The sequence below is a fragment of the Truncatella angustata genome (assembly GCF_020726525.1).
Source record: "Truncatella angustata strain MPI-SDFR-AT-0073 chromosome Unknown BKA67scaffold_12, whole genome shotgun sequence".
Lineage (NCBI taxonomy): Eukaryota > Fungi > Ascomycota > Sordariomycetes > Amphisphaeriales > Sporocadaceae > Truncatella > Truncatella angustata.
In genome coordinates, this window is record NW_025763392.1 from 90,097 (window position 1) to 115,582 (window position 25,486).

Genomic DNA, 25,486 nt, shown 5'->3' on the forward strand with positions numbered 1-25,486 from the left:
GAAGACCGGCCGCCATGGGATCATCAAACTCCAAATCGCGATTCCCGCTGAAAATCCTCCAGATAAACATACGGGTCACCCCTCTATCTAACAACCACCGCTGTTCACACAATGTACGCCTAGCCGACCGACCACGTAATCGACATGTCCCCACACCGCGTGGCACCGCCGCCCCCGACCCTCCCGTCCCTCGCCCACCGGGCGACGGAGTCGCGCACCAGGTCCGCCATGTCGTCGCGGCCGACGTAGAACGGGCCGGCGCTCTCGGGCGTCACCATGAACGAGCAGCTGCCCTCGCGGTGGACGAGGTTGGGCCCGTCGGTCTTCAAGCCCGACAGCATGACGCCGCCCGTGCCGCCCTCCATCCACTTGACCAGGGCATCGCAGTCGCTCGCCAGCGGCGACGTGGCGCTGGTGCCCATATCCCAGGTCGTGTCGCCGCATTTATTGGTGTACTGGCTTCCGCTCAGCCAGGTCCCTCGGGCCTGGCCTGCCTTCGCGCCCGAGGTCAGAAGACCGATGGCGGCGAATTGTAGCACGAGCATTTTGGGGGTGGGGGGATTTTTTTTTTTTTTTTTTTGGTTGCTGGTAGAATAAGATATTTGTAGTTTGACTTGTGTCTTGGGATGTCCGTGGTAGCTTTTCTGATTGTTTAGATTATTGAAGTTTGATTGTGCAGACTAGGAGGGTTTTGTTTTTCTTTCCGGGGGTTGAGGCTGTGGTCTGTCAGGGAGGGCGCTGGTCAATTGCAAACATGCCAAAGAAGTTTGCCCACGGAAATGTTCAAAGAGGGCCCTTATTACCTTGAGTATGCATGTGATGCCCCTGACAAAGAATGTGCTACTAAAGTGCTGTCGTACGACGCTCGACAACGGACAAGGAAGCATTGTAGTTGGATGATTTTCTTTATACATCAAAAGAGTCTACCTTGGGTGAGATATCTTCAAGTGCAATTTAGACACACCACTATGATGAAATCAATTAGTCGGCTAGCGGACCCTTTTCCTGCCATATCTTTTGACGTGCCTGCACCCTTGCAAGATCTTGATGCTCTGCGGCGACTGCAGCTTCATATGATCTGCGGTACACACCCAGGTTGTCGGAGAACAGCATTCGCCGGTCGCTCCAAGAGGTCAACGTTCTAATCTTGTCGCTCCCTACCCACTGACTAAAACCGAACAAGACCGCCAAGCTGAAGTCTACTTCAGCACCATCAACTGTGGGGGCAAAACTCGCGCCATCTGGAAACCCATATTCCTTGGCCAATGCATTGAGGACTGTCTCTGCCGTTTCGTAGCTACGGGCAGAGATATTGAAACACTGTCCAGCGACTGCAGCGCGATCTTGATGCTCGGCAAGCGCGACATACGCTTCACCACAGTCATCCACGTGCACTGATATGATTAGCTTTCTGCCACCACGAGGCCAAGGCTCGGAACTGTTTAGATGGCAGGATTCGGTGGAGACTAACTTGCATGCATGATGCTTTTACGGTCGATCCCTCTCAGAGTCAATCTTCCTGCACCGCGAGCAGCATTGCTGGCCGCCCACGCGAACATATTTCCATAATAACTACTGCTGTGCCCAAAGACATTTGTTGGTCGCAGGACGGCGGCATCAAACAGATCGGTTTGTTCAAGCATCAAGAGGGAGTGCGTGGCCCGTGAGACCAAAACGCTAGGAGGATCGATCGCAGAAGCTTCTGTATGAGCACTGAGATCTGGTGCTCCATCGACAGCTGTGGTCCCATAGTCTTTGCAGCCCGAGCTCCAGAGAACAAGCGGTCGCACCTGGTGAAGATTACTGGCCTCGGAGATATGGCGAATAAATGCCAATGCCTCGCGGATATGCGAAACATATTCTGGAGGCTCTGTACATCCAACAATAACGTCGAATGTCTTACTGTGACTGAGGACTACGTCGCCCAAAGCGGTAGGGTCAGACAAAGATCCCACGACTGGTATTGTCTCGTCAAGTGCCAGAACTCCAGCGGCTTCCTTGCGACGAATGAGCCCGAAGACCCGCCATCCTGCTCGAGTGAAAGCACGGCATACTGCGGAACCAATATAGCCGTTCGCACCGATCACAAGAACGCTCTTCTGCTTCATCTCGTTAAAGTCTGAAAACAGTGCCTGTGCTCCTATGCTGATGATTCGACCGCGTCGTCCGTAGATGCCAGCCAGTAGAAGTCCTACTTATAGTAATGGACCGGATGAACCATGGCCGTGCAGCGACATCGAATTGTCAGCACTGCTTACAAATCAGTGATTGTCAAGATAGCTATATAATTCTGGGCCGGCTTTGGAAGAGTGGATAATTGATCCACAGATATAATGAACCAAACAGGCTCACATGTCCTTGCCGCACATGATAGCATCCTACTATAGCTTCAGATCATAGTGACTAATGCTGGACTGTGCAGGTTCCACCGTGTTTTGTGCAATCCTTAACCTCGAGTTTGCCGCATGAAATCAAGAAAGCCTCCACCAAAGAAATCTTCCATACTGGGAATGACCGGCTGCGAGATTTCATATCCAAGATGAAGAGGATCAGAGGCCATTTGGAAATTGTCCGTTCCGCCTACAAACTCCTCGCCATCATAAGTACGATGATCTGACAAGGATGAAGGTGTCGCGCCGTGTTCTCCTCCAACCGGAAACGCTGGCATCGATATATCCGAAGCACTCCAAGCAGCAGGATGTCGACGGTCGTGTTCAGTAGAAGCCTGCTTTCTGATCTCGTGGTGCGGTCTCGTTGCGCCTGTTCTGGACTCAACCTTCTGCCTGGCCAATGTTGCGAATTTGATAGCCCATGACTTGCTCGGTGTCCGCATACACCATTCCTCCAGTCGCGATATCAACCTGATACTAACTTCTGCTGAAACTTTTGACTGGTTCTCATCGTAGTGCGCCAAGATGAGGGCAGAGTATCCAATGACGAGGCATAAGTACGTCGGAATTGTGTCCATGAGGAAAGGGGGCATCTCCACAAAGGTTTCGAGAACGGATTGGGCGTATCTGGCGGTATGGAATTGCAACATCTGGGTAGTATTTTTTGCACCTTTGGCATCCGAGACGTTGGAGGTGCTGTTCGCAGGTGAACCAAACGGCGGGTTAGAGAGAAACGTTTTCAGACTCATGGCATCACCGCGCTCTTCTAAAGCTCGCACCGCCAGTATCAAATATGCAGCATAGTAGCCAATACGCAGCATTGACGCCGTCGAAAGAGCTAGAAAAGTCAAGAAAATTAGAACTCCGCCCAACTCCATTGGGTGTGATACTTACACATGAGATGATTCCACTTCTGCTTCCAGACTTTAAAGTCATCGCACTCGCCGTTCGTATCCAAATAAGACCGCCGCGATAATTTCTGATGTAATACTGAATATAACAGTATCTCTGCAACAAGCATGCCATCTTGCATGCTTGCTTGGTAGAAGCTCAATAGAATGTTACATTGATTGATATAGGGTACATGCAGCACGGAAGGTCTCCCAGTCGTGGCCGACCAGCTATTTAATTATCAATTATCAGTGCTGATAAATCTTTCTAAAAAGCCTGGAAAACTTACTGGAGGTGATGTAAACAAATAGTGGACCAAAGATGGATCGCCTGACGATCTTGGATAGTCGATGTTCCGCGCTTGATGTTGCCTACGATCTTGGAAAAGCTAATGCTGAGCATGGCCTGTTTGACACAGTAGCCGGTCAATAGCCAGCTATCAATGTATTCTGGCCCATCCTAAACTATTCAGCACGCAGCAAACTATTGACTCATTCAGAGAACTTACCGCATGGTCACTCATGACCAAGATAGCATTTATCTCTTCGAGGTTGAGAGGACTTGATAGGAGGGCTTGGCCCAGAGTGATCCGAACCTGCTCATACACCTGTCTATGCATGGGTGTACCACAAAGATCTTCACGATAGAGAACCGCACAGAGACAGCAAACGCTGTGAAGGAATGCAGAGAGCTCTCTAATATCCCGGCTGGGCGAGTCTGTAGTATCATAGACTGACAGCAAGTGCCCGTGGTGTCTCAGGAAGCTGGCATGGTCCGTTAGCAACATAACCGAATTCATGTTGGGCAAAATAGCGACCTACAGCCGGCACAGTTCGTTGGCTGTTTGCTCGTTTAAGAGTTGCAATTGTACCAGGTCAAGCTTCACGTGCTCAAGTCTTCTGTACCCTTGAGTGACGTGCTCCCCGATCTCTCTGAGCACCACGGTTGGTGCAGACTTGATGCCGAGATCAACGGGATCTGCTATATTCTCCGGGCTGTCATCGTCTTGAACGGAACTCGGTGAATCAGTGCCAGCTTCTCCATCTGGCGCTCTAATCTTCTGAAGTTCGCCGGCTCCGGCAAGTCCAAACTGACGGGACACAAACTCGATCATGCCCTTGATTTCGGCCAGGGACTTTTCGTGACGACCAAGTCTGTTTACAGATCAATCAGATTGGTTTAGAATTATGCGGCAGTGATTGAGCGGTCACTGCAGGGTAAGCTGGCAACTCACCGTTCTTCAATACTCGTCGCATTTTCCACAGTTTTGGGATGCGCAGGGATATCAAGGATCTCACCCTTGAGCGAACACTCGATCCTGTAAGTCAAGTTTTAGAGCCTTCACACAACCATGACTTGTGATCTCTTTGCCACCCTGCTTGAACGGACCTTAGAGTTACGCAACGGTGACATGCCTGGGATCCAGGGTCATATTCACATCGGCACTTGAGTCTTTGACAAGATTGGCACGAGAAGACACGTCTGCGGCGTTTCTGACTACCGTTATTCTTGTCGCCGGCTTCATCCTTCTCGGCTTTAGTGGCCTTGCGCTTCGACGACCGTGGGCCTTCAGCACTGGCCACAGGTTGGGCCTCTTCTGTGGGTCTCTCAGACCCGGGCGGCTGCTCTTCTCCTGCCATACTGTCACTGTGACTGTCTCTCGGAATTACCTGGTCGTACGATGGGATGAACTTCGAACGAGGTAGCCGGCGGAGAACGCTGGAGAACCATAGGATATGGGCAGTTTAAAGAGAGTACTTGAAGACCCACATAAGCGGCTTTCATTGGCTGCTAGCCCCGCCGTTTTCCGCCGGGAGGATTTTGTCACATGTGAGCCACGTTGTGGCTGTTCATATAAAGAGCTCTCGGTGGTTGCGTTGCTTGATCGTGCAAACCATGTAAACCTACGAGTTTTGAAATGGCTCAATTATCTTGTATCTGGGCGAGCTGATGACATTACGTACATAATCCGAACGGCTTATTAACATTCTTGAACCAATGACTGGATCCGCGTTTCCAGCGGCTGAAGGGACTACCCCAGATTAAATGGGTGCTAGGCGCTAACGTACTCGCCTGCCCGATATAGTAAGGAGTCCTGACTAACATACCTGATGGATCATCTTTACGTACATAACACCAATCAATCTGCGGATACTGTAACAGTTCCGCCATTTCTTGGAGCCGGTGCTCTGACATACGTCACAAATGCTCTGATATCGTCGGAGCGATAGAATGCTAATGTCAAACTCGCTGAAAGCACACCCGACGACTCCGTAAAGCTGTCCACCTGGGACATTGGCAGTATTGATGTTTTAGCATTCGTGTGACAGCATAGAGAACCACGGTTGCGCACGTCATTCATCTCGAGGTGTATTTGAATCGATATTGTATTGAACATACAGAATAGCCACACACGTGCACAAGCAGCAATTTATACACATGCACTATTGATTACATTAAGATTACAGCCAATCAGCCTCTAGACCGGGCGTGTCATATGTACCTCCGACTTCCATAAGTTCTTAGAGCAAAGCCACGGCAGCAACTACGAACAGGGCGAGGCTCGGCACCATCTTGCTAGCACCAGCAGTCACCACGGTAGCTGTAGGGTATGAAGATGCGGACGTCTTGGTTGTTGGGTAGCCCGAAGCAGTGCTCAGCTTGGACACTGAGCTGCTGATAGTGGTAGGATAAGCGATGGTCGAGTTACCATAGCCGTTTCCGCTGCCGCTGCTTGGGTTTCCGCCTGCCGGGTATGTGGGGTATGGTGCCTCCGATGAGCCAGGGTAGCCACTGGCAGGCTGGGTAGATACACTGCCGACGGGCTTTGTGGAAGAAGCACCAACGGCTGGGTATGTAGAAATTGTAGGAGCACCGCCGACAGGCTTGGTCGAGGAGGCGCCTCCAACAGGATAAGTGGACCCAGCAGGCTTGGTAGCGCTCTCGACGGGATAAGTGGACTGGCCGGGCTTGGTAGCGCTCTCGACCGGGTAAGTGGACTGGCCGGGCTTAGTGGCGCTCTCGACCGGGTAAGTGGACTGGCCGGGCTTAGTGGCGCTCTCTACCGGGTAAGTAGAGAGGCCGGGCTTGGTGGCGCTTTCGACTGGCTTAGTAGTGGACTGAGCAGGCTTGGTGGCGCTCTCGACGGGATATGTAGACTGAGCAGGCTTGGTGGCGCTCTCGACGGGTACGGTAGTGGACTGAGCAGGCTTGGTGGTGCTCTCGACTGGCTTAGTAGTGGACTGAGCAGGCTTGGTGGCGCTCTCGACGGGATATGTAGACTGAGCAGGCTTGGTGGCGCTCTCGACGGGTACGGTAGTGGACTGAGCAGGCTTGGTGGTGCTCTCGACAGGCACGGTAATAGACTGAGCAGGCTTGGTGCTCTCGACAGGCACGGTAAGGGACTGAGCAGGCTTGGTGGCGCTCTCGACGGGATATGTAGACTGAGCAGGCTTGGTGGCGCTCTCGACGGGTACGGTAGTGGATTGAGCAGGCTTGGTGGTGCTCTCGACAGGCACGGTAATGGACTGAGCAGGCTTGGTGGTGGACTCAATGGGCTTGGTGTTACTCTGAACTGGGTAAGTCGAGTCGGCAGGCTTCGTGGAAGCGTTCTCAACTGGGTAGGTAGATTGAGTAGGCTTGGTCGAGGTTCCGACGGAGTTGGTCGACTGAGCAGGCTTGGTCGACGTTTCAGCAGAATGAGTAGACTGAGCAGGCTTGGTGGAAGAGCTCCCTGCGGAGTAGGTCTCAGTAGCCTTGGTAGCTGAGGTCTTTCCAGTCTCAGTCTCGGTCACAGGGCATACAGTGGTCGAAACGGCTACAACCTCCGTGGTAGTCTTCCCAACAGGGCAGTTGGTGATGCTAGCAGCGCACGATGTAATGGTATAAGAGTGGGTGCTGTAGACCGTGCTGATAATGTACTCGACAGGCTTAGTGGAAGAAGCGCCAGTAGTGGGCTTGGTCGAAACACTGGTACCGGGCTTGGTGGAAGAAGCACCAGTAGCCGGTTTGGTGGAAGAAACAACAGTAGCCGGCTTGGTGGAAGCACTACCGGCAGGCTTGGTCGGGGAAGAGGCAGCAGGGGTGCTGGAGCCTGGGTATGAAGTGACGCCAGCGGGAGGGGTGAATGTGGCAGTAGAAGAACAAGGAACCAGGGTGGTCACATCTGTGACGATGGTAAAGTCGGCCGAAGAGCTCTGAGCAGCAGCCGACGAGCTGTAGCTGGCAGGAGCAGTAAGGGAAGCAGTGATGGGGCAGACGGTGGTGTAAACATCGATGGTCTTAACCACGGTCTGCTCGGATTGGTAGCTTGCGGGACAGTTGGCGACGGAGGCAGCGCAGCTTGTGATAGTGTAGTAGGCCGTACTCTTCACGGTAGATGTGACAAGCTCAGAGCCGTATGTCGTAGTAGCAGTTCCAGTCGGTCCGTTGGCGCTGACAGTGACTGTACCGGACTTGGAACCAGCCTTGGAGGGGCCAGCTAAGCCAGACTCATGACCGGAGTTGCTAGTAGAAGTAGCGGGGACGGAAGCGGTGCCTGATACCAATGGGACACCGATCTTAGGCGGCAGCGTGGCGACGGCGGTGCCACCTGACTGGCTACAGTGGGTGGTAGTAGGCAGAGTAAGGAGAGCAACGGAAACTGTGGGAGCAAGGGTGAGGTCAAGAAGGTCCTCAACCTCGACATCAAGTCCGGCGACAACACCAACGTTGAGGCCATAGGACTCCTTGGCCAAGGGGCAGCTAGGAGTATCGCAGAAAAGACCAACGTACTCGACGAGGTTGGCGTAGACACCGAGTTCGAGACCAACACCAATATCGGGAAGGTCAATGCCCAGAGGAATCAGGTCGTTGATCAGGTCGTCGATATCGACTGCGGCCACAACACCAGCCTGGATACGTACACGGAGATCTGCCTGTACCCTGGCGCATCCAATGCGAACTTCAATAGGCAGAGTCTTCACAGCCAGCCCAGTGAAGTCGGCCTTCAGAATCTCACCCTTCAGGATGTCAATCTCGAGGAGGGCGTCCTCAGTAAGCTTGATGTATACACCAGCACTGACATCGATGGCGGCATCGAGGCTGAGGACAAGGTCAACGGAGACAAGAGCATTGAGTTCGAGGCCACCAGCGATGATAGGGAGCTGAATTGGAGCAACAGGTGTGAAGAGATTGACGGCAACGGTGGTGGCAATACCGACATAAAGGTCGAGATCCAAGTATGCTTCGATGTCCTTCAGACTGAGACTTAGAGAAGGAATAAGGTCTTGAACGGAGACGGATGCAGTGATATCTCCCTTTGTATATCCCTTGTTGCACTTGACGATGAGGTCGACCTCGGCACCAACGGCAGCGACGGGAGGGACAACAGCACCGACAAGAATACCCTCGACCAACGTCAGACCAGTCAGGTCAGTGTCTAGGCTGATATCGACACTGGTGGGCTCGCTGAGAAGACCCAGGTCGAGGTTGAGGCCCGTTCGTGGGGCGAGGGCATGAGGTGTAGCAGAGGCTACCGAACAGGCTGCCAATGCCACGGCCAAGGGGCCGCGAGACGAAAAGAGCATCGTATAAGTGTGAAAGAGTGATTGTTATTAATGAATGGATTGGCGTATAAAACTGCCGATAAAGAGTGACTGTGCTAGACGCACGATTAAACAACAGGCTAGTTGAATGATGCAGAAGTAAGGGAAAGGAGACTGGATGCAGAGAGGGAACCGCCCATCTTTAAAGTCGCACAACGAGACGGGCATGATCCCCTGAGGAATCTCTCGCTGAGCGATCATGATACTCCTATCCACCATCACTACACCTGAGAACCGGTGTGCTGCTTACGACGTTGTGGGAGCTGGTGGGCTCTAATTCTGATCGCCCGTACCAGGGCGGACGGACCCAGCATACGAGCCGGGAGCAGACTGATCGTTGACAAGTTAGATCATTAGATCGTCTTGACAGGCAACACTCATCCCGAATAGGCAATCGTTGACAGCAGTTCATGGATACTGCAGGGGCTTATTCTGTGGGGTAAGCCAGGAACGGATGATCAGGGGTGCATTCTGAAATTAGTCGACGCACGGGAAGGAATCCCGCGACCTGCAAACTTACAGTTCGTGCTATGCAATATCAACAACCTCGCAGCTTACAGAACGATGCATGTACCTCAAATTGTTCGATTTGCCAAATATTCTACTCCGTTCCGCAGACTGGGCTAGCACATGCCCATTATGGGCCTGCACTTTCCTACGACATGACGTCGCGGTCTTGAAAATTTGATGCAGCAACGACAGTCGTTGCCCTCCCACAGGTGGATCCATTTAATTCGGGAGATGGACAAAAGCACGATAATATTGGAAAAAAAAAATTCTTTTCAAAAACGGCCAACTGTTCAGTTCATCTAGACCTGGCTGATGGTTATTGTGTATGGGGATAATTATTGTTGCGCGTTCATCGTGGACATGGGAGAAGACCATACTATATGCACAGCCGGGGATCCGAAAGGCTTAGGCGTTGACGGACGTGGCCAGTGGATGCAATAACTTGACTCCTCCTTGGGCTGTTGTCGGAAGCAGATAGTGATCGACAGCGGCCGCCTCGGCACGCCCAGGGATCTCGAGGTGCCTCAGTGTCACGTCTCAATTCGGCGCCGATACATTTGCCGTAGTAAAGTTGATGGATGTGCCCTTACCTATCAGAGGCAAAGCATTATGGGATTTCCATGACTACCACGCCTTCAAGTTTTCAGTGGTACGAAACGAAATGGCAATTTCAACTGTTCGATTGCTCTGCTCTTACCGGGCCCATGCTGCCACTAAGTCTAAGATAGTGCCCAGTTATTCCCACCATTTAAGGGGCACTAATATGGTAGTGCTACCAATAGTACCCAATGACTGCCATGCTCTTCATTGTTGTCCAGTAGTAAAGCGGCAGTTGCTGTTAAATAGACGGGTACCTGTCAGGAATAGCCTGCTTATTTGGGAACTAACTCTATCTGGCCTTGTAACCTGATAGAATGGCGCGCGCACTGGGATTGGATTCAGTTGACGTCCACCATCATATATAAACGCCCAAGAAGCCGCAAATTTTGGTTAATGATATGTGGTTATACGGAGCATCTCGGCGGTGCAATGCTCCCGAGGAGAGCGACGGTGCCGTATACTGAGTACGTCAATGATTGGAAAAGCCCCTGTGGCTGCGTCAATATCTTGGTCTCCCCTGGCACGGGAAAAGGTCTTTAATTAGTCACTACGCTTATGTGCAACCATTGATGACAGCAATACAGGTAATTTCCATGTGCTGCTATCACTCTCCATTTAGAACAACACACAGACAGGACCGTACTATCAGTGCCGGAGGAAATTCCGTGACGAGGGACGTGCGCCGTATGCAAGTAGTGATTGTTATTTCTAAAGTTAGTCCAAGCACTATGAGCTAATTTAAGCCACCAAAACATATGTCTAGCTTGGTGCTCGACCATACGTGTATTATTAGCACAGCGGTTGGAGATGTTGGTTCACCTGACCGGCGTCGGATCTAGGTCTTTCTCAGTCTACGCAAGATACTCAGGCCAGGAAAAGACAGGCTCATAGTCGCGGCAATTTAACGAGGATGGATATCAAGTAATTTTGTAATGTCTGAAATTTAACTACTGTTCATAGAGAAACGAGAATCATCAATCCAAAGGAACCTTGCCCGCCTTGCAGATATCATATAGACAACAAAGCACACCAAGTACCCTTTTTTACATATCAAAGTCAAGGAGTATGGCGTATAAATCCGCAAAGCGGTGCCGTATTCACGCGTACGCTGTTCTTATCGTGAAAGAAGCGAAAATAGTCTTTGGATATTTGTGTATCTGTATTTTCAGTCCGTGAAATAAAACTTGTGCTATGGAAACCTATCACAAGCCATGTCCCTTAAAGCTTGATCGTTTCTTTGATGTCAAAACCATAGCATTTTCTGCTTGTAACCTGCTATTTCCACTTAAAGGAACAACCCGACAATCCAAACACCAAGTACTTCGTGATCAAAGTGCCATATCCTGGACACCACTAGCTACTTCTTGTGGATCTAATGCGACCGCCACTCCATCTGCGGGCTCATGATTTCGACTATCAACGGGGCTTTTCACATTCCGGACAATGTGCTTGCTCTATGGGAATTCCACACTCACCTACCGTGACGGGATGGCCGTTGCACACGTCTGTACCAGCGACCGGTGCCCAGGAACTCTTTTTCCATCGACATGATGACGGCTTTCGATTCCTCCGGCGGCACTGGCTCATAGAAGACACCGTCGCGCAAGAAGGTCTCGGCTGTATTGACTTCTGTTTTGAGGACTTGAATCCCAGGGGAAAAGTCCAGAAGCTCACGTGCAGCCCCGATGTGATGTTCTACTTCTTGTTTGAGCTCTTCATCCTTAGCTTCTTTATTCTGTTGAGCTCTGGCCGGTCAGGGCGCGAAGCAGCCCGGTCGAGAGCCCATAAGTGAGTAAATAATATGGTGCGAGACTCTATTTCTTGCCGTGGATTTCAAAGACTATGCATTGTCGAAAGGGGACTAAATCGCACGAATGCTCTGAAAACTCCGTTCAGCATGCCGTGCTACATCAACAAACTAGTCTAAATTTTACCTACAACGATACGCCTATCCAGGTCAAGGGTAAACATCAATGCGAAGCTCTCGCGTTGAGATGCGACATTGCTATCTTCGCCGATTTTCTGAAGATCCGTGCAGATCTCGATGTGCCGCCGGGTAAATTGAGTATGAAGCTAGCAACGCGCTTGAATTGCTGCTCCTTCTCACGAGCCCTGTCGAGGTAAATGATTATGTATCGCCATAGATACAATTCCGTCTTGAACCGGTCCTCGCCAACGCAATAGGGCATCAAGTTTAACCGCATCGATTTGGCTATTCGATCTGCGAGCTTGTGGGCCGCTGCAGTGGCGGTATCTTTGGTGTTTGAAGATCCGTCAGCTCTCGCTGAACAGTTGCAAGGCGCTCTGCTAGCTTGAAGTATTCGGTAGTAGACTAGAAAATGAATTCTTGGATGCTCTATACAACATCGCTCTGCGGACAATACGCCACGGCAAGTGGGACATACCTTAACCTCGTCCATGGACAAAGGCAACGAATGGCCCGACTCTGCGCTCGAATTATCCTCCTCAGTCAGCATATAATACGTCTTCATATCCATTGCTCCATCCATGCTAGACTTCCTCACAATATGACCATAATTAGAGAAAATACGAGGGTCGTTGTTGACATTGACCTCATCGTATTGCAAAGCTAGAATGAAATCGACGGTCATCTCCTTGAGTGCCTTTACACAGAACAGTTGATAGTACTCTGGAGCAGGGCAGATTGCGCCACACAACTAGGGACCTAAACAAGTCGTGTTGAATAAGACTCGCACCGGCTGGAGAGTCTACTTACGTTGATGGCTACGAATCAAGGTATCTTCTCATATTCATGAGCAAGGACGCATCGAATACTGGGGAGGACGAACTTGATCAGTGGCTGGGATCAATCAGTTGTGTTCAAGGCAGACTCGGAGTTTACGACGTTCGTTGAAGTGACTTCATGATGTGTTGGAACGAAGTTAGCAGAACTCTAGGAAATATCACCAGCAGACGATAACTGCGATCGTGTGTCTCATGAAACCATTTAAAGCCCTATATTGGATTACTATCAGTGACCTCTCTGAAGCGCAAATGCATGAAAGCGAGTTCGTCACTCCCTGCGAATAGCGGCTTTCCTAGTGCCCCATATTGGTCTTGTTCATTATTGTCCTGATCTTCAGGTCTGGAGTTCAAATCTGGTAGAATGGCTGTGGCATCGCGTTACTACGAAGAAGAGAACTCGGCCCTCAGAGATTGTGCAGACAAGACTGCCCACTTGCACGCTTAGACTGAGCCCACCATTTAGTACGTAGTACCTGGCGTTTCTGAAAAGTACGGTTGACGGAATTTCACAAGTAGATCGAGACCACGATCTTCTCGAAAGTCATGTCTTGAACCACAGCGTTTTGATATGTATATGCTTCAAGGCTACTCTTATCAGGACAAACTACAGCCATTTTATCGTCATGCAAAATATGAGTTTGTGCAGCAACAGCATCTTGAAGCTGTCCGATCGTACCATCACGTACGAGACTAGTCGGAACTCTCGGCCAATGTGTCCGCTAATACCTGGTTTATGGAAGAGAGACGTCTCCGTTATTGGTAGGTACAGAGCACGGAGAGACTTCATTTCTTCCTCAGTTGGTAGAGTTCTGATGCCTTGAATATCAGCATGGCCATTATTGTGACGAAGCCCTCCTCTAAATGGCTCGTCTGGTAGATCTTCTAGGATGGTTGAACCATGGTTTAGTTGTGGACAAAACAAAAATCGAAACCACTGACATGTTGGATCGATCAGTGTCAACCGGCCTATTTTAACTAATGATAATCTGGAACATGTCTTCATTATTAATCGTCATCTTACGTGTGGTACTCAGTAAAGTTAGAGGGATAAGTAAGGGCTCGAAATCCCTACTTCTAGTCTTGGGGCTTGGGATACGAAAATCGACGAATTGCGGGTGTTTTCAGCACTCTCTCACCCAGAATATCAACAAATTAAGTAAAACAAACGCGCGTGCCATTTTGACTGACGCATTCTCAAATTTCATTGCGCATACTCTCACAGCTGACTAGTCATTAGCAGTATGATTTAGTGATATCTAGCAGTTGGAACCTTCTCAATCCTAATATTCAGGTGGGTGCACGATGCGCCAAAAGCATCCTAGATTCAGTGGACTCGGGCTGAATCAGCAGTCGGGCAAGTACGGGCTGCAATTATAGCAAACCCTTGATACTTAACCTTAGTGAGTCAACCCATGTAACCTAGTGCCTTTTACATAGGAGATTCAATCTCAAACTGTACACCGTTGCAATAGTATAAAACAAATCAGTCGTCTTCTTACAGATTGTCGATCTAATTCAATCAAGCTTTGCAAATGATGAATGTTTTATTGGCTGTACGAATCACCGTTTCGACTGTTGTCTTGGGCCACAACAGAGGTAATCCGTAGTCAGAGGACGCTAATCCAAAGTCAGCCGGCCCATTCCATTCATACATACCTCCTGCCTCAGGCAACCGTAGTCCATGCAACTTCCAAATGTATCTCGCCGTAGACAGACACCGCTGTTGTCACTCGGCAATCGATCATTGTCTCGTTCCTCAGTCCACCCACTACCTGGATACAACGTCCCTATAACCAACAGTACAAAGCAAATTGCCACACAGCTTGTCCGTATATATATTGTACTCGACCCGAAAATTTGAATCGTCTCTTGTACCAAGCTATTACATCTAGATCAACATTGTATTTCATAGTTGCCTTCTTATCCAGCTCTCCTGAGACAGTCACTTCTGTTAGGAAGCATTTCGCTTAACATGGCTGAACGCTCTCCTGACCTGTCTCCCTGGGAGGATGTCGAGTCGAGCTCTGACGAGGAACAATTGTTCAACCTCGACAACAATTTGACCACAAATGAGTACGACTCTGATGATTCCTGGATCGCCATCAAGCTACACCGTATGCACCCACCTATGCAAGCCTCCTCTCGTTCCCTCGCTTTACATCAGCCCCAGCACTGTAGTCATTTAGCGGAAAGGAGATGCGCGATCAACGTCTCTGGCCAATGCTGCGAATGCTCTGACAAGCGCTCACGAACTGAATCCGGTCTGTACTCTACGTATGTTGACGGCCGAGGTTGGGTTGAGAAGGCAACTCGCTGGGCGTATTACTGCCCTGGTTGCAAGGACTACCATGAGACCGCTGTACTCAACCAGGTTATGGAAAGATTACAGAGGCGTGCAGCGCAGCACGAAGAAGCACAACAGCAGTTTGCAATTTCTCAGTGCGAGCACTGGCTGGAAAGAGAATGCTCCATCACAAATACCGGCAAGTGCTGCGCTTGCTCTGATCTTCGCCCAGGCACAAGTTCTCAGCTCTACCCGGCCTATGTAGACGGTAAGGGTTGGGTAGCTGACGTTTCGAGATGGGCACACTACTGGTAAGCCAATCCGCTATATCTCAGCTTCTTTAAAACTACGTGCCACCCTTACGGGTCACCATTCGTTAAGCAATTGCCGAATACAGAATTCTGAACTTACATTTATAACGATAGTCCAGGCTGTTGCCATTACGAGGAGACCAATCAGAGAACTAGTAGATTCGAGTATAACAAACCTAGTGCAGTTTTGCCGACTGATATGCATCTAAACGTGCGCCTTCATGACCGCGACCTCGCACGTCATCAGCGGCAATGCACCCACTTGGAGCCACGAGCATGTTCCATGACTGCAACCGACGGTAACTGCTGTGCATGTGCAGATCAACGTCCCCGTACGCAATCCGGCTTTTATGCAACATATATTGATGGAAGAGGCTGGGTTGAGCAAGCAACAAGATGGGCTGGCTATTGCCCGAATTGTCAACTAGCATTCAACAATTTTGCTACTGTACTTCGTCGCTTTTCCATGGAGAAACGAATACGTCAGCGGACACGGCGCTGGTTACAGTCCAGCGAACAGGCAAACCGAGTTCATATAGCCCAGACTCACAATCATAACCATGATAGTAACCACAAAACAATCCCAACCAGCTCTACAAATCGAGGCCGCGCAAATCTCATAACCTCTGAAAAGGCATGTGATCACTGGCAGGCACGGGACTGTTCGATGACCAATAATCCGAAGTACTGTTGTTCCTGCTTGGACAAACGACCCAACGCTCCATCATATGCTCAGTATGTCGACGGCATTGGCTGGGTCATGGGTGCTGTGCGTTGGGCTTACTACTGCCTAGGATGTCGAAGTGAGTCACTATTCCCTGCATGAATAGTTACTTGTATCATATTTCGATAAAATCTAAAATGTAATAGATCACCATGAGCTCACTGATCGCCAACCTCACGAGCCAAGACGTCAGACTCGACCGAGAGGTCTTCAGCGGATGAAGGGCGCTTTGAGGCTCCACGGAAGTCGCTTGCGACCAGAGACTTTGCAGATCATGACTTAGCTGCACCCTGTCATAAGACCGAAAAGAATCACCCTGTACTTGAAGCGTCGTGCATGTTAGTATTATGGGAAGTTCATATTGTCCTGAGGTTGCCCGGCTTGCAGGGGTTGATGATTAGACAAGCCCACGTTTGTAGGGGAAAAAAAATAAAATTGCTTAGTGTTCGTACCTAATCTTGCTTGACTTGTGTACTGCTCATGTAGAATGAGAAAAGCTGTTCGATAATGTCGAATCGCTTGCGTTATGACAAACCCCATAGCATCGCTTATGCAATATGAGTAAAAGGCAGTACCTTTGTAGCGTAGAGCTAAGCTAGGTATCGACCGATTCGACAACATCAGCCTCGCAATCCTGGACCACAATAGCCGAAACTGTGATTCGCATAACTCATATCGGATTAGATACATGCCATGTTATAATCGTCAATCGGCGGTCATATTTTCGGTTTCGACCACCTACCTTAGCGTACGCCGTATATATTACGTCATCTCAAGTGGCTCTACCCACGCATGCATCTGCAACAAATGGAGATTCACCCCTCAAGCTCTATGTCTCTTCATTCTCCACGGCAAAACTGGAAATATTCTATTTGAGATGACCCTATCAAATCTTTACATCTGATCACCGCACCGCCCCTTGATACCACTAATCAGCCACGCACCATCGAGCCCAAAGATGACAAAGACAGCTATCATCAGCGGAGGAGCGAGAGGGATTGGAAGGTGTCTTGTGCGTCGTTTCTGCGAGCTAGGTTACAAAGTTTACGTTCTCGACATCGATGAGGAGGAGCTAAAGCACACGGTCAAGAGCCACCTGAAGAAGTATTCGGATGCTGGCCAATTGGCCGCAAGTATCTGCGATCTCAGCGATGTGGCGGATATACGGAAGAAGGTCAACGAAGCTGCCAATTTCTTGGGTGGACGGATCCATGTTCTGATCAACAATGGTGGAATCGCCTCGCCGAAGTGGAAGGATGGCAAGACCATGGCCAGCATGGAGACATTGGAGCAGTGGCGAGCGTAAGCGGACTCACCAGACCCACTTAATTGTTTGGGTAAGGCTTGATACTAATATTTATACTGTAGTTATATTGATACCAATCTTACTGCACCCTTTGCTGTCTCACAGGCTTGTCTGGAGTACATGAAGCAGGAAGCAGGTGGCAAAGAGGCTCGCCACGACGACGACAGCGAGGCCGGTCCCTGCATCATTCATATCGGCAGCTTCCGCGCCCAACACAGCGATGCCAACCAGGAAGGATACGCGAGCAGCAAGGCTGGTCAACTAGGCTTGATGCACAGCATGGCTGTCAGTCTCCAGCATTGGGGTATTCGTGTCAACCTGATCGCACCCGGTCGCATCAAGGTTGCGCATGAGAGTAAAGACGGCGACGAAAAGGGAATGCAGTGGGCGGAGCAGAACGATAATGCGGATGTGGAAGACCATTTGACGAATCGCGCTGGGAGGCCCAAGGATATAGCTGACGCGGCAGAGTTCCTGGTGAATGCTGGATTCATCTCTGGCCAGGACATCACGGTGGATGGCGGTGCTAGCAAAAAGAAAGCTTGATCAGAATTAGAAACTGTCTGAATATTGGCCTGGTGTCCCGTCGTTTCATCCCGGGCTCCAGAAAAGTCATACACCATCAAATTGAAGTAATCCACGACAGCCGCGATTTCAGACAATGGTTGAGTACTGTAGACCTCCGCGTCGGCGGACGTCGCGGCTGTAAGCAGAAAGTGATATCCCGGCGCATGTCACGCAACCTACTTGTTCAAGGCGCTACGCACAGCCTGGAGAAGCAACCGTAGAAGTTTATGATTACATCGTATGCACGGTGTACTGATACGGTAGGGAAACAAGAGAAGTGATCGGCTACGATTCGCCAGTCTTGGTGGAGAGGAAGGTTGAGGATGTGAAAGGGAGAGGCATGGCAGGGAGCATGTTCTGGGAAGCTAGTGGTGACAAGGAGGGAGAAGCAAGTTTGGTCGAGACTAGTTCTGTAGCCCGGGTCAGTCAAAAGCATGGCCAAATCTCTTGAACTATGTGGGTAACCTGTTTGATAATATTCGAAATGGTATGATACGAAAGGTTTCCATGTGGGCATCCGTCGCCCCCGTCAACATTGCCGAGCCCAATGCGGGAGGGTTTTATATCTTGTTCGTCGCAATTTTCTTTAAATGAGCAAAGCTGTGCAGAATGGATCTCTGTGTAGTGATTGGTGTACAGCGATGAGCAGAGATGCTAAACGTCATGTGTGGTTACCTACCTGCTTGGTGTCTGAGACATCTATCAAATTTTTAAATTATTCTTGGTCAGCTAAGATATGCCACCGCGCCTCATTAAATCGATATCGACCAAATTTTGGCTTGCTGAGAACTGCAGATCTGCTTCACGCATCGCGAATGTTAAGAGTCTGGCTTTTGGATCTTGCGTTTGGCAAGCTCAACTCAATAGGAGAGCCGTAGTCTAGTGGCCAGTGTAACTGATCGCACAAATTCATGGACCGAGGGACACAGGTTTAAACCTCGGACTGGCCACGGGAGATGTTTGTAGAGGTTTGTAGAGAGAGTCTTAAGTTAGTCCGGTCTCGTTAGAGCCTAACGTTAGATGGCCCTGCAGGTTTAAGGTTGAGCTAAAATGCGGGAGGGCGATGGGGTAACTCGTAAGTGACAGGGGCAGCAGCACTAAATGTGGGTTTGGCTCTCCTTTTCCAGGGCGATGTCAACGCCAACGCCATGCGGCCTGACAGAACCGACGGGGGGCTTGTGCCGAACTCCGGGACCGGACTGCATTACATAGTAGGGTAGAGTAGTGGTCGCGGACAAGATATAGATATACGGGCAGAGGAGCCTTGCTGCCTTGTAGATAGATGTACGAGATGACACGTCAACTGAGACCCTGAGGGTCCCTGCAATATCTGATTCTAACATGGAAGCAGAAAGCAAAAGGTAGCTAGCCAAGTCAGCCACGTACTGTACGTTTCCGGTCCTTTGTTTGTCTGGCCTGGAGAAGCGCTGAAACTTTGTCCATCTGGTGTCAGGTACCGTTCTTTATTGATCCATCTTAAGCGTCTATTCCGCCGCTATCTTGCTCGTTTGCGTTGCTGTCCGCCGTTAGCTGCAATCCAAGCCCGTTGCTTTTTCACAGTATTGGCATGCGTACGTTGTTTGGCCAAGGCGCATTGAAACTGCGCCGGTTTACCATAATTGTCGGTTTCTGCCATCCTCTTCACATGAGTTTCTGAACCAAAACATATCCTTGCACTACAAGAAAACTCCATCGGCCTATACAGTCGAGAGTAACTGGCAGTATCTTCTTGCCTTCAACGATGGGTGCATGACCCCTGTATATGCCAGAACCGTAGTGTAGCATCCGCTAAGCGACGTGCACCCCTGCAAGTCCCGGCAGCCAGAAGGATGTCCCACACCGGAGAAGAGCATATCGATTTGCTTCGAGAACAATCCCCAACTCCATCCACGTCTTCGACTCTCGGTGACTTTTTGAGCGACATCGAAGCTCAAGAGAAAGCCGCGTACTCGTTATCGAAACAACGACAACAGCATTCCCCATGGATTGCACAGCTTTCCCCCAAGCATTGCTGCACACGCCGGAAGCTACGACGTATAACTCGGCGCAACCCCGTCGTCTTCACTCTGGTCAAATACGTCCTCATCGCATTGTTTTCTGTCCTTATAGCAACGCCAGTGTTCGCACCATCATATACACACTTACCACCGCATTACCGTGGCCTTGTCTCGAGATGCAGCGGGCCAGGATTTGACCAGGGCGGCTGTGCCAACCCCTTCAATGAGAAGGTCTTTATCAGCGTCAGCTTATACGACAAGAATGGACATCTGGCTGATGGCAAATGGGGTGAGCTTCTCCTCCGACTCATCCACATGATCGGCGCAGAGAATGTCTTCTTGAGCATATACGAAAATGACAGTGGGCCCGGTGGTGCCAGTGCTTTGGAGCACCTCCAGACGAAGTTAAGCTGTCGACACAAGATCGTCAACGATGCACATGTACCAATCCAAGATTTCCCAACAATAAGGATGCCAGACGGGACCAATCGTGTCAAACGTATCTCATATCTCTCCGAAATGCGGAACCGAGCACTCCGTCTCCTCGACAGGCTTAACAAGGTAGAGCTGGGAACAGCCCGGTTTGACAAGATCCTATTCTTGAACGACGTGATTTTCAATCCGACGGACGCCGCAAACCTGTTATTTAGTACCAATATTGGAGCAGATGGACGCGCACATTATCTTTCGGTTTGCGCCCTGGACTTCATCCAGCCTCTCCAGTTTTACGATTTGTACGCACAGCGTGACGCTGAGGGTTTCAGTGGCGGCCTGCCGATATACCCATTCTTCAGTACAGAGGGGCAGGGTGTCTCACGTGCTGCCGTCCTTGGGCAAAGTGACGCCGTTCCCGTCAAGTCGTGTTGGGGAGGCATGGTGGCAATGCAGGCAAAATATGTCCAGAACACGAGCCCGGCGCTGTCTCGCCCACACTTTCAGGACAGTGGGAGCCATGTTATTGATCCGGATGCGCCTACTAACGTCACCAGCCCTGTGCGGTTCAGATATGAACCCGAAGTCTTTTTTGACGCCTGTGAATGCTGCTTATTCCTCGCTGACGTGACTCAAGTCGCGAAAAGTCAGGGAGCCGATGAGCTGGGCACGTATGTCAACCCGTACATCCGGACCGCATACACAGAAGGCGTTTTCAAATGGCTCTCGTGGGTCCGGCGATGGGAGCGGCTTCTCATCGTTCCACAATGGGCGATCACGAAACTCGTGGGACTCCCGACGCATAATCCGCACCGGACCGTCCAGCAAGGCCAAAAGTTCATGGAGGAAGTGTGGGTTGGACCTGGTCCAGGCAAGGAGGACAATGGTCAGAGTCCAGGCCACTGGCAGCTCGTTGAGCGCACTGGGCGCAACGGAATGTTTTGCGGCGTGCGGGAGATGCAGCTCGTCCTACAGAGTGACCGAAGCGAAGACATCAACTGGGAGAATACCAGAATGCCAGCCGGCCAGTTTCTCAAATTCCCCACTTGATGGGGCGAGGTGCAGCGGTCTGGCGAGGAATGGTCCCTTCTCACAAGCTGGAGGATCAGAGAAGAAGCTGAAAAGGCAAAGGCTGATGCGTCAAAAACAGTCAGCAAAAAGAACACGGTTATGACGGTGACATGAGATGAAACCAAAGCAGCTCGTTGGAAACATATGGCGCTCGCATCATCATGAATGGCCACCAAGGCCTTGAACGGAACGTTTTCTTTCTCTGGAATAATCCAGCGTGAGCGGTGTGGTACGTCGGCGATTGGTGTTAGAGTCGGCTCGGCGTGCTGGATGGTTTCTCGTCTCGTTGCACCTTATCTACACGAGGCAGATACGGGATATGTAGTGGATCTAAAGGCGGCAGAAAGTCGTGTTACATGGTTCACCTGATATTTTGAGTTTGAGAAAAGATTACACGGAATAGGGGCAAGACTGCGCGTCCAAGAAGAGCTTTTTATACTAGTCCAGGCTTGATTCTGGCAAGCAGTGAACAAAGAACTCTACGCAGTAAGCTTGACAGTGTCAAACGCCAGAAGAGACACTTATGTGTCTAGTTTCGCTGTTCAATAATCTCTCAACTGAAGTACCCAAAGCTGATCCAGTTCCATGGAGGAATCGTTGATTTTCGCTTGGAGTGCGACACTTTGTTTCGGCTACTTGTAGCATATACGGATCTATACGTACGATCAACTTCTCCATTTAATCCTATGCAATGCATTCAAAGAAAACGGAGACAGTACCGACATATGCACAACTGCCCAACTGGAAAGCCGGCGCCAACGGTGGCGATGGGCAATGCTGGCGCCATCCTTGGGTACGCTAAGTAAGCAGAAAGTCCATATGTGAACGCGAAAATACTGCTTATAAATACGCACAATTTGTCATGATAAGGATGAAAGCTTGTTTTTATTGTAACAGCCATGCTTCTAAAACGTTACCTGTTTTAGTGTGGTTGATGGTTAAACCTCAATTCTGTCCAATCGACACTCGTGCACTTTTCGAAGTTGTTTTATTATGGCTGGGTTCGAAGACCTTTTCGCCCAATTCTGCAACCAAGATAAGGCTCGTCCGTCTGGAGTTCATGAAAAGAGAACTTTCAATGGTCACTGCCATTGCAATCGTATCCAGTTCAACATTACTCTACCTACGGCATCTTTCCCACTACGCAGCCTGCTGTGCCACTGCAGTGCTTGTCGGTACACGCACGGCACCTTCGCGAGTTCTAACGTCATCTTGCCTCCGGGTGTCGAGCCGCAATGGATCAACGGTTCATCCAGAGGTGATCTAAAGGGCTACGAAAAGCTGGGCGGGAGAGGAGAGCGATGGTTCTGCCCCACGTGCGGGAGTCATGTCGGACACTTTGGCCCCAGCTACAGTCAGTGGTCAGTGGCTTGGGGGATCTTTGACGACAAGTTCTGGCAGCTGAGCTTCCACACATTCCCCAAATCAGCTCCCGGGGGCGGTATAGTGCATTGCCTGTCTGAGGTCGCTGGCAAGGAGGTCTTGCACCTGAGTTCTGGCACGCAAGACTTGCCAGAGGAGTGCCAGCAAGAAATCGGCTCTGATGGTGAGGAAAGGCTGCGAGCCAGATGCTGCTGCGGCGGCGTATCGTTTACCATCTCGCGGCCTACTCAAAAGATCATGGACGACGATTATATGCGCAAGTATGTCTCGCCGACGGACCCGAACAAGTGGAAGGCGTTCCTGGACCTCTGTCGCGACTGTGGTCGTCTTTCGGGTACGAGCGTTGTACCATGGCTGCTGGTGCCACGTACAGCCCTCGAGCCTGAAGTGCCGCCAGATCTAACGCTCGGGTCAATCAAAACCTACAAGTCCTCTGAGCCTACTACGCGAGGATTCTGCGGGGTCTGTGGTGCAACAGTTTTCCTGGCCACTACTGATCGAATGCCGACTGAAAGGCAAGCGATACTAAACGTTGCAATGGGCGTACTGCGGGCACCTGAAGGCGTCACAGCGGGAAACTGGGTTTCCTGGAGAACAGCAAAGGTCGCGTGGGCTGATGACGCACGGAGGTACGATGCCGACTTTACAAATGCCTTATTGGTAGGGCATGAGGATTGGGGTATCAAGACGACAGGAGGAACGCTGGATTTTGCTGTCATGTATTAGCTGCTTCAAGAGACTCTCGTACTGCGGACCGTTTGCGAAGCTGGGCTACCGGCAGGATGACAGTGCCATGTTAGAACGTGACCTCTGAGCGCGATTGTTAATTCGAACAAAGGCCACTATTAGCATTGGATGCGAATGGCTTCCTTCAAATTTGTAAACAGGATCGAATGCGATGAAAGTGCGGGGTCGGGTAAGGCATTGCCAATGATAGGCTTAGGCATGCCTAACAGCTATGAAGGCCCCTAAAGTTTCGCTGACCTAGGTTAAATAACTAAGACCAATCCATATTGGATGGATGAACCCAAGGCTCACTCACATCATCACACTTTCTCTGATCTATGATTTCCCAGAATCAGTAAAAAAGAAAAACAAGAAAAAAAGAATAAGGGTAAAAAAATAAAATAAAAAAAAGGAATCGACCAGGACGAAAGGACACCATGGGATTTGACAATCTCATGCTACCGATGTCCACAAAATACCAAACCCGGGCGACACACGGAGTAGATCGTGCCCATAATGGTGCATGCGCTGATTGACGTGACCGTCTTGTCAAATGCTCCATGGCAGATGAAATGGAGGCGCGCGGCAGCGGTCAGTGAACCAGTCGCAATTACCGCGATGCGGCACCGGTACATCTCAACCAGGGGCGTCATATCGAATGAAATTGCGCGAGATGGTGGGTAGTAATGATGGCGTTGGAAGTGTCGCCGACGACTAAGGTTAGGAAATGGTGGGTGAGGACATTTTTGATTATGAACAAAGACACACATACCAGCCAACCAGTGTTGGTTTGCTCTGTTTGCCAACAGATCATCTATGGATAGGATGTATCGTTACTACTGTCCCCAGCCTCTTGGTTTTTTGTATTGCGCCTTGTTGTCTGCTCCGTACTTCGTTCCGTACAGGCATAGGTCAAGGCCGAGTCCATAGCGAACTGGTCTGCTGGGTCTGGTGTGATGGGATGGAGGAGCTGCGACGTCTCGTCAATGGGCTGGATGCGCGACCGAGAGCAACACCTCCTCATCTTGGTCCACGTCCTTTCGCTTCCCCCTTCCTCCACCAACCTAATTCACCTCAAAATTGTTGTCTAAAGCTGTGGTAAGTAGTCATCTTGAGTTCTGTCAATTTTGTTTGGCGTCATTTGCTTGTCAATAGCTTCCAAGGCCTACTTTTACGCCCCATTTACTCTGCCGTAGTCCCTCGCGCATCGCTCATCCTGCGCAGCCCACAACCTCCATTTCAGGTCGGGCACCCTTCTGTTCTGTCGCATTTCTTCTCACAACAACATCAACGGTCGCATTACATAGTTGGGCACAGCTTCGTTCATATCATACTGGCCACTAACGATTTCCAACAGTCATTTTAATATTCGCCATTACTACATCCAACAAGATGGCTCGCGAGGGTACACGGTCTGCCACAGGCCATTCGAAACCTCGCCTCTTCGAGACTGTCGATACCGCGCCTGCCATCAAGCGCACCACCAAGCCAAAGCCCACAACCACCAAGGACACTACTGCTGCCAAGGTGAAGGGCGCAAAGCCTGTAGGCGTCACGAAGGCTCCTGCTACGAAGAAGGAAGGCGTTGGTGCCAAGGTACGAGAACTTGTTCCGTTGCAATGTCCTGGCTGCCCTTTAGTCATCTACCGTGACCGGCTATACGTACATATTATTTAGCCACGCTTCAAACTCACTGGGCTGTCGTTTCTCGGGTCCTTTACGTCAGCGTTTAATGCGGTTCCAATGCACGACAAAGCGCCGCTACCTTTGAGATCAACTTTGACTGTGTAATAGCAATTCTGCTGACATGATGTTCCAGGTGAAAGCTGCCGTAAACAAGGTTACCGCCAAAGCCAAAGGCGAAGAAACCAAGGCGAAGAAGGCCACCAAGCCCAAGGCTGCTACTCCTGCTACCACGACTAAGTAGGGGTTACAACATTGTC

The 25,486-nt window shown here is 50.3% G+C and overlaps 11 protein-coding genes across 11 annotated transcripts; 6 read left to right on the forward strand and 5 right to left on the reverse strand.

Annotated features, from left to right (window-relative positions):
• Positions 1-119: 119 nt before the first annotated feature.
• On the reverse strand, positions 120-545 carry BKA67DRAFT_541932 (uncharacterized protein; the record flags this gene model as incomplete). Its single annotated transcript, XM_046101017.1, has 1 exon — positions 120-545. One exon carries the CDS (start codon positions 543-545, stop codon positions 120-122), a length of 426 nt encoding a protein of 141 aa, XP_045951450.1.
• A 436-nt stretch (positions 546-981) lies between these two features.
• On the reverse strand, positions 982-2,108 carry BKA67DRAFT_527508 (uncharacterized protein; the record flags this gene model as incomplete). The annotated part of the gene is made up of 2 exons (XM_046098863.1): positions 982-1,394; positions 1,472-2,108. 2 exons carry the CDS (start codon positions 2,106-2,108, stop codon positions 982-984), a joined length of 1,050 nt encoding a protein of 349 aa, XP_045951451.1.
• A 169-nt stretch (positions 2,109-2,277) lies between these two features.
• On the reverse strand, positions 2,278-5,362 carry BKA67DRAFT_125189 (uncharacterized protein). Its single transcript, XM_046094966.1, has 7 exons — positions 4,671-5,362; positions 4,516-4,599; positions 4,103-4,435; positions 3,790-4,045; positions 3,571-3,740; positions 3,285-3,511; positions 2,278-3,228 (listed from the first exon to the last, which is right to left on the reverse strand). Exons 1-7 carry the CDS (start codon positions 4,919-4,921, stop codon positions 2,447-2,449), a joined length of 2,103 nt encoding a protein of 700 aa, XP_045951452.1. The 5' UTR covers positions 4,922-5,362; the 3' UTR covers positions 2,278-2,446.
• Positions 5,363-6,364: 1,002 nt separating this feature from the next.
• BKA67DRAFT_613739 (uncharacterized protein) lies at positions 6,365-6,865 on the reverse strand (the record flags this gene model as incomplete). The annotated part of the gene is made up of 1 exon (XM_046105415.1): positions 6,365-6,865. A coding segment is annotated over one exon (501 nt), but the record flags the coding sequence as incomplete, so codon positions are not given.
• Positions 6,866-11,447: 4,582 nt separating this feature from the next.
• Positions 11,448-12,588, reverse strand: BKA67DRAFT_664794 (uncharacterized protein; the record flags this gene model as incomplete). Its single annotated transcript, XM_046108447.1, has 2 exons — positions 11,448-11,711; positions 12,382-12,588. 2 exons carry the CDS (start codon positions 12,586-12,588, stop codon positions 11,448-11,450), a joined length of 471 nt encoding a protein of 156 aa, XP_045951454.1.
• Positions 12,589-14,714: 2,126 nt separating this feature from the next.
• Positions 14,715-15,341, forward strand: BKA67DRAFT_664795 (uncharacterized protein; the record flags this gene model as incomplete). Its single annotated transcript, XM_046108448.1, has 1 exon — positions 14,715-15,341. The coding sequence occupies one exon, from the start codon at positions 14,715-14,717 to the stop codon at positions 15,339-15,341; it is 627 nt and encodes a 208-aa protein (XP_045951455.1).
• BKA67DRAFT_125419 (uncharacterized protein) lies at positions 15,132-16,375 on the forward strand. Its single transcript, XM_046094968.1, has 3 exons — positions 15,132-15,337; positions 15,457-16,140; positions 16,208-16,375. Exons 2-3 carry the CDS (start codon positions 15,537-15,539, stop codon positions 16,342-16,344), a joined length of 741 nt encoding a protein of 246 aa, XP_045951456.1. The 5' UTR covers positions 15,132-15,337; positions 15,457-15,536; the 3' UTR covers positions 16,345-16,375.
• Positions 16,376-17,019: 644 nt separating this feature from the next.
• Positions 17,020-17,913, forward strand: BKA67DRAFT_541938 (uncharacterized protein; the record flags this gene model as incomplete). Its single annotated transcript, XM_046101018.1, has 2 exons — positions 17,020-17,363; positions 17,430-17,913. The coding sequence occupies 2 exons, from the start codon at positions 17,020-17,022 to the stop codon at positions 17,911-17,913; spliced, it is 828 nt and encodes a 275-aa protein (XP_045951457.1).
• A 1,588-nt stretch (positions 17,914-19,501) lies between these two features.
• BKA67DRAFT_595908 (cryptococcal mannosyltransferase 1-domain-containing protein) lies at positions 19,502-21,413 on the forward strand (the record flags this gene model as incomplete). The annotated part of the gene is made up of 2 exons (XM_046105230.1): positions 19,502-19,555; positions 19,962-21,413. 2 exons carry the CDS (start codon positions 19,502-19,504, stop codon positions 21,411-21,413), a joined length of 1,506 nt encoding a protein of 501 aa, XP_045951458.1.
• A 1,014-nt stretch (positions 21,414-22,427) lies between these two features.
• Positions 22,428-23,543, forward strand: BKA67DRAFT_527818 (Mss4-like protein; the record flags this gene model as incomplete). The annotated part of the gene is made up of 1 exon (XM_046098899.1): positions 22,428-23,543. The coding sequence occupies one exon, from the start codon at positions 22,428-22,430 to the stop codon at positions 23,541-23,543; it is 1,116 nt and encodes a 371-aa protein (XP_045951459.1).
• Positions 23,544-24,383: 840 nt separating this feature from the next.
• BKA67DRAFT_586531 (uncharacterized protein) lies at positions 24,384-25,383 on the forward strand. Its single transcript, XM_046104258.1, has 3 exons — positions 24,384-24,641; positions 24,740-24,786; positions 24,901-25,383. The coding sequence occupies exons 1-3, from the start codon at positions 24,505-24,507 to the stop codon at positions 25,218-25,220; spliced, it is 504 nt and encodes a 167-aa protein (XP_045951460.1). The 5' UTR covers positions 24,384-24,504; the 3' UTR covers positions 25,221-25,383.
• Positions 25,384-25,486: the final 103 nt, after the last annotated feature.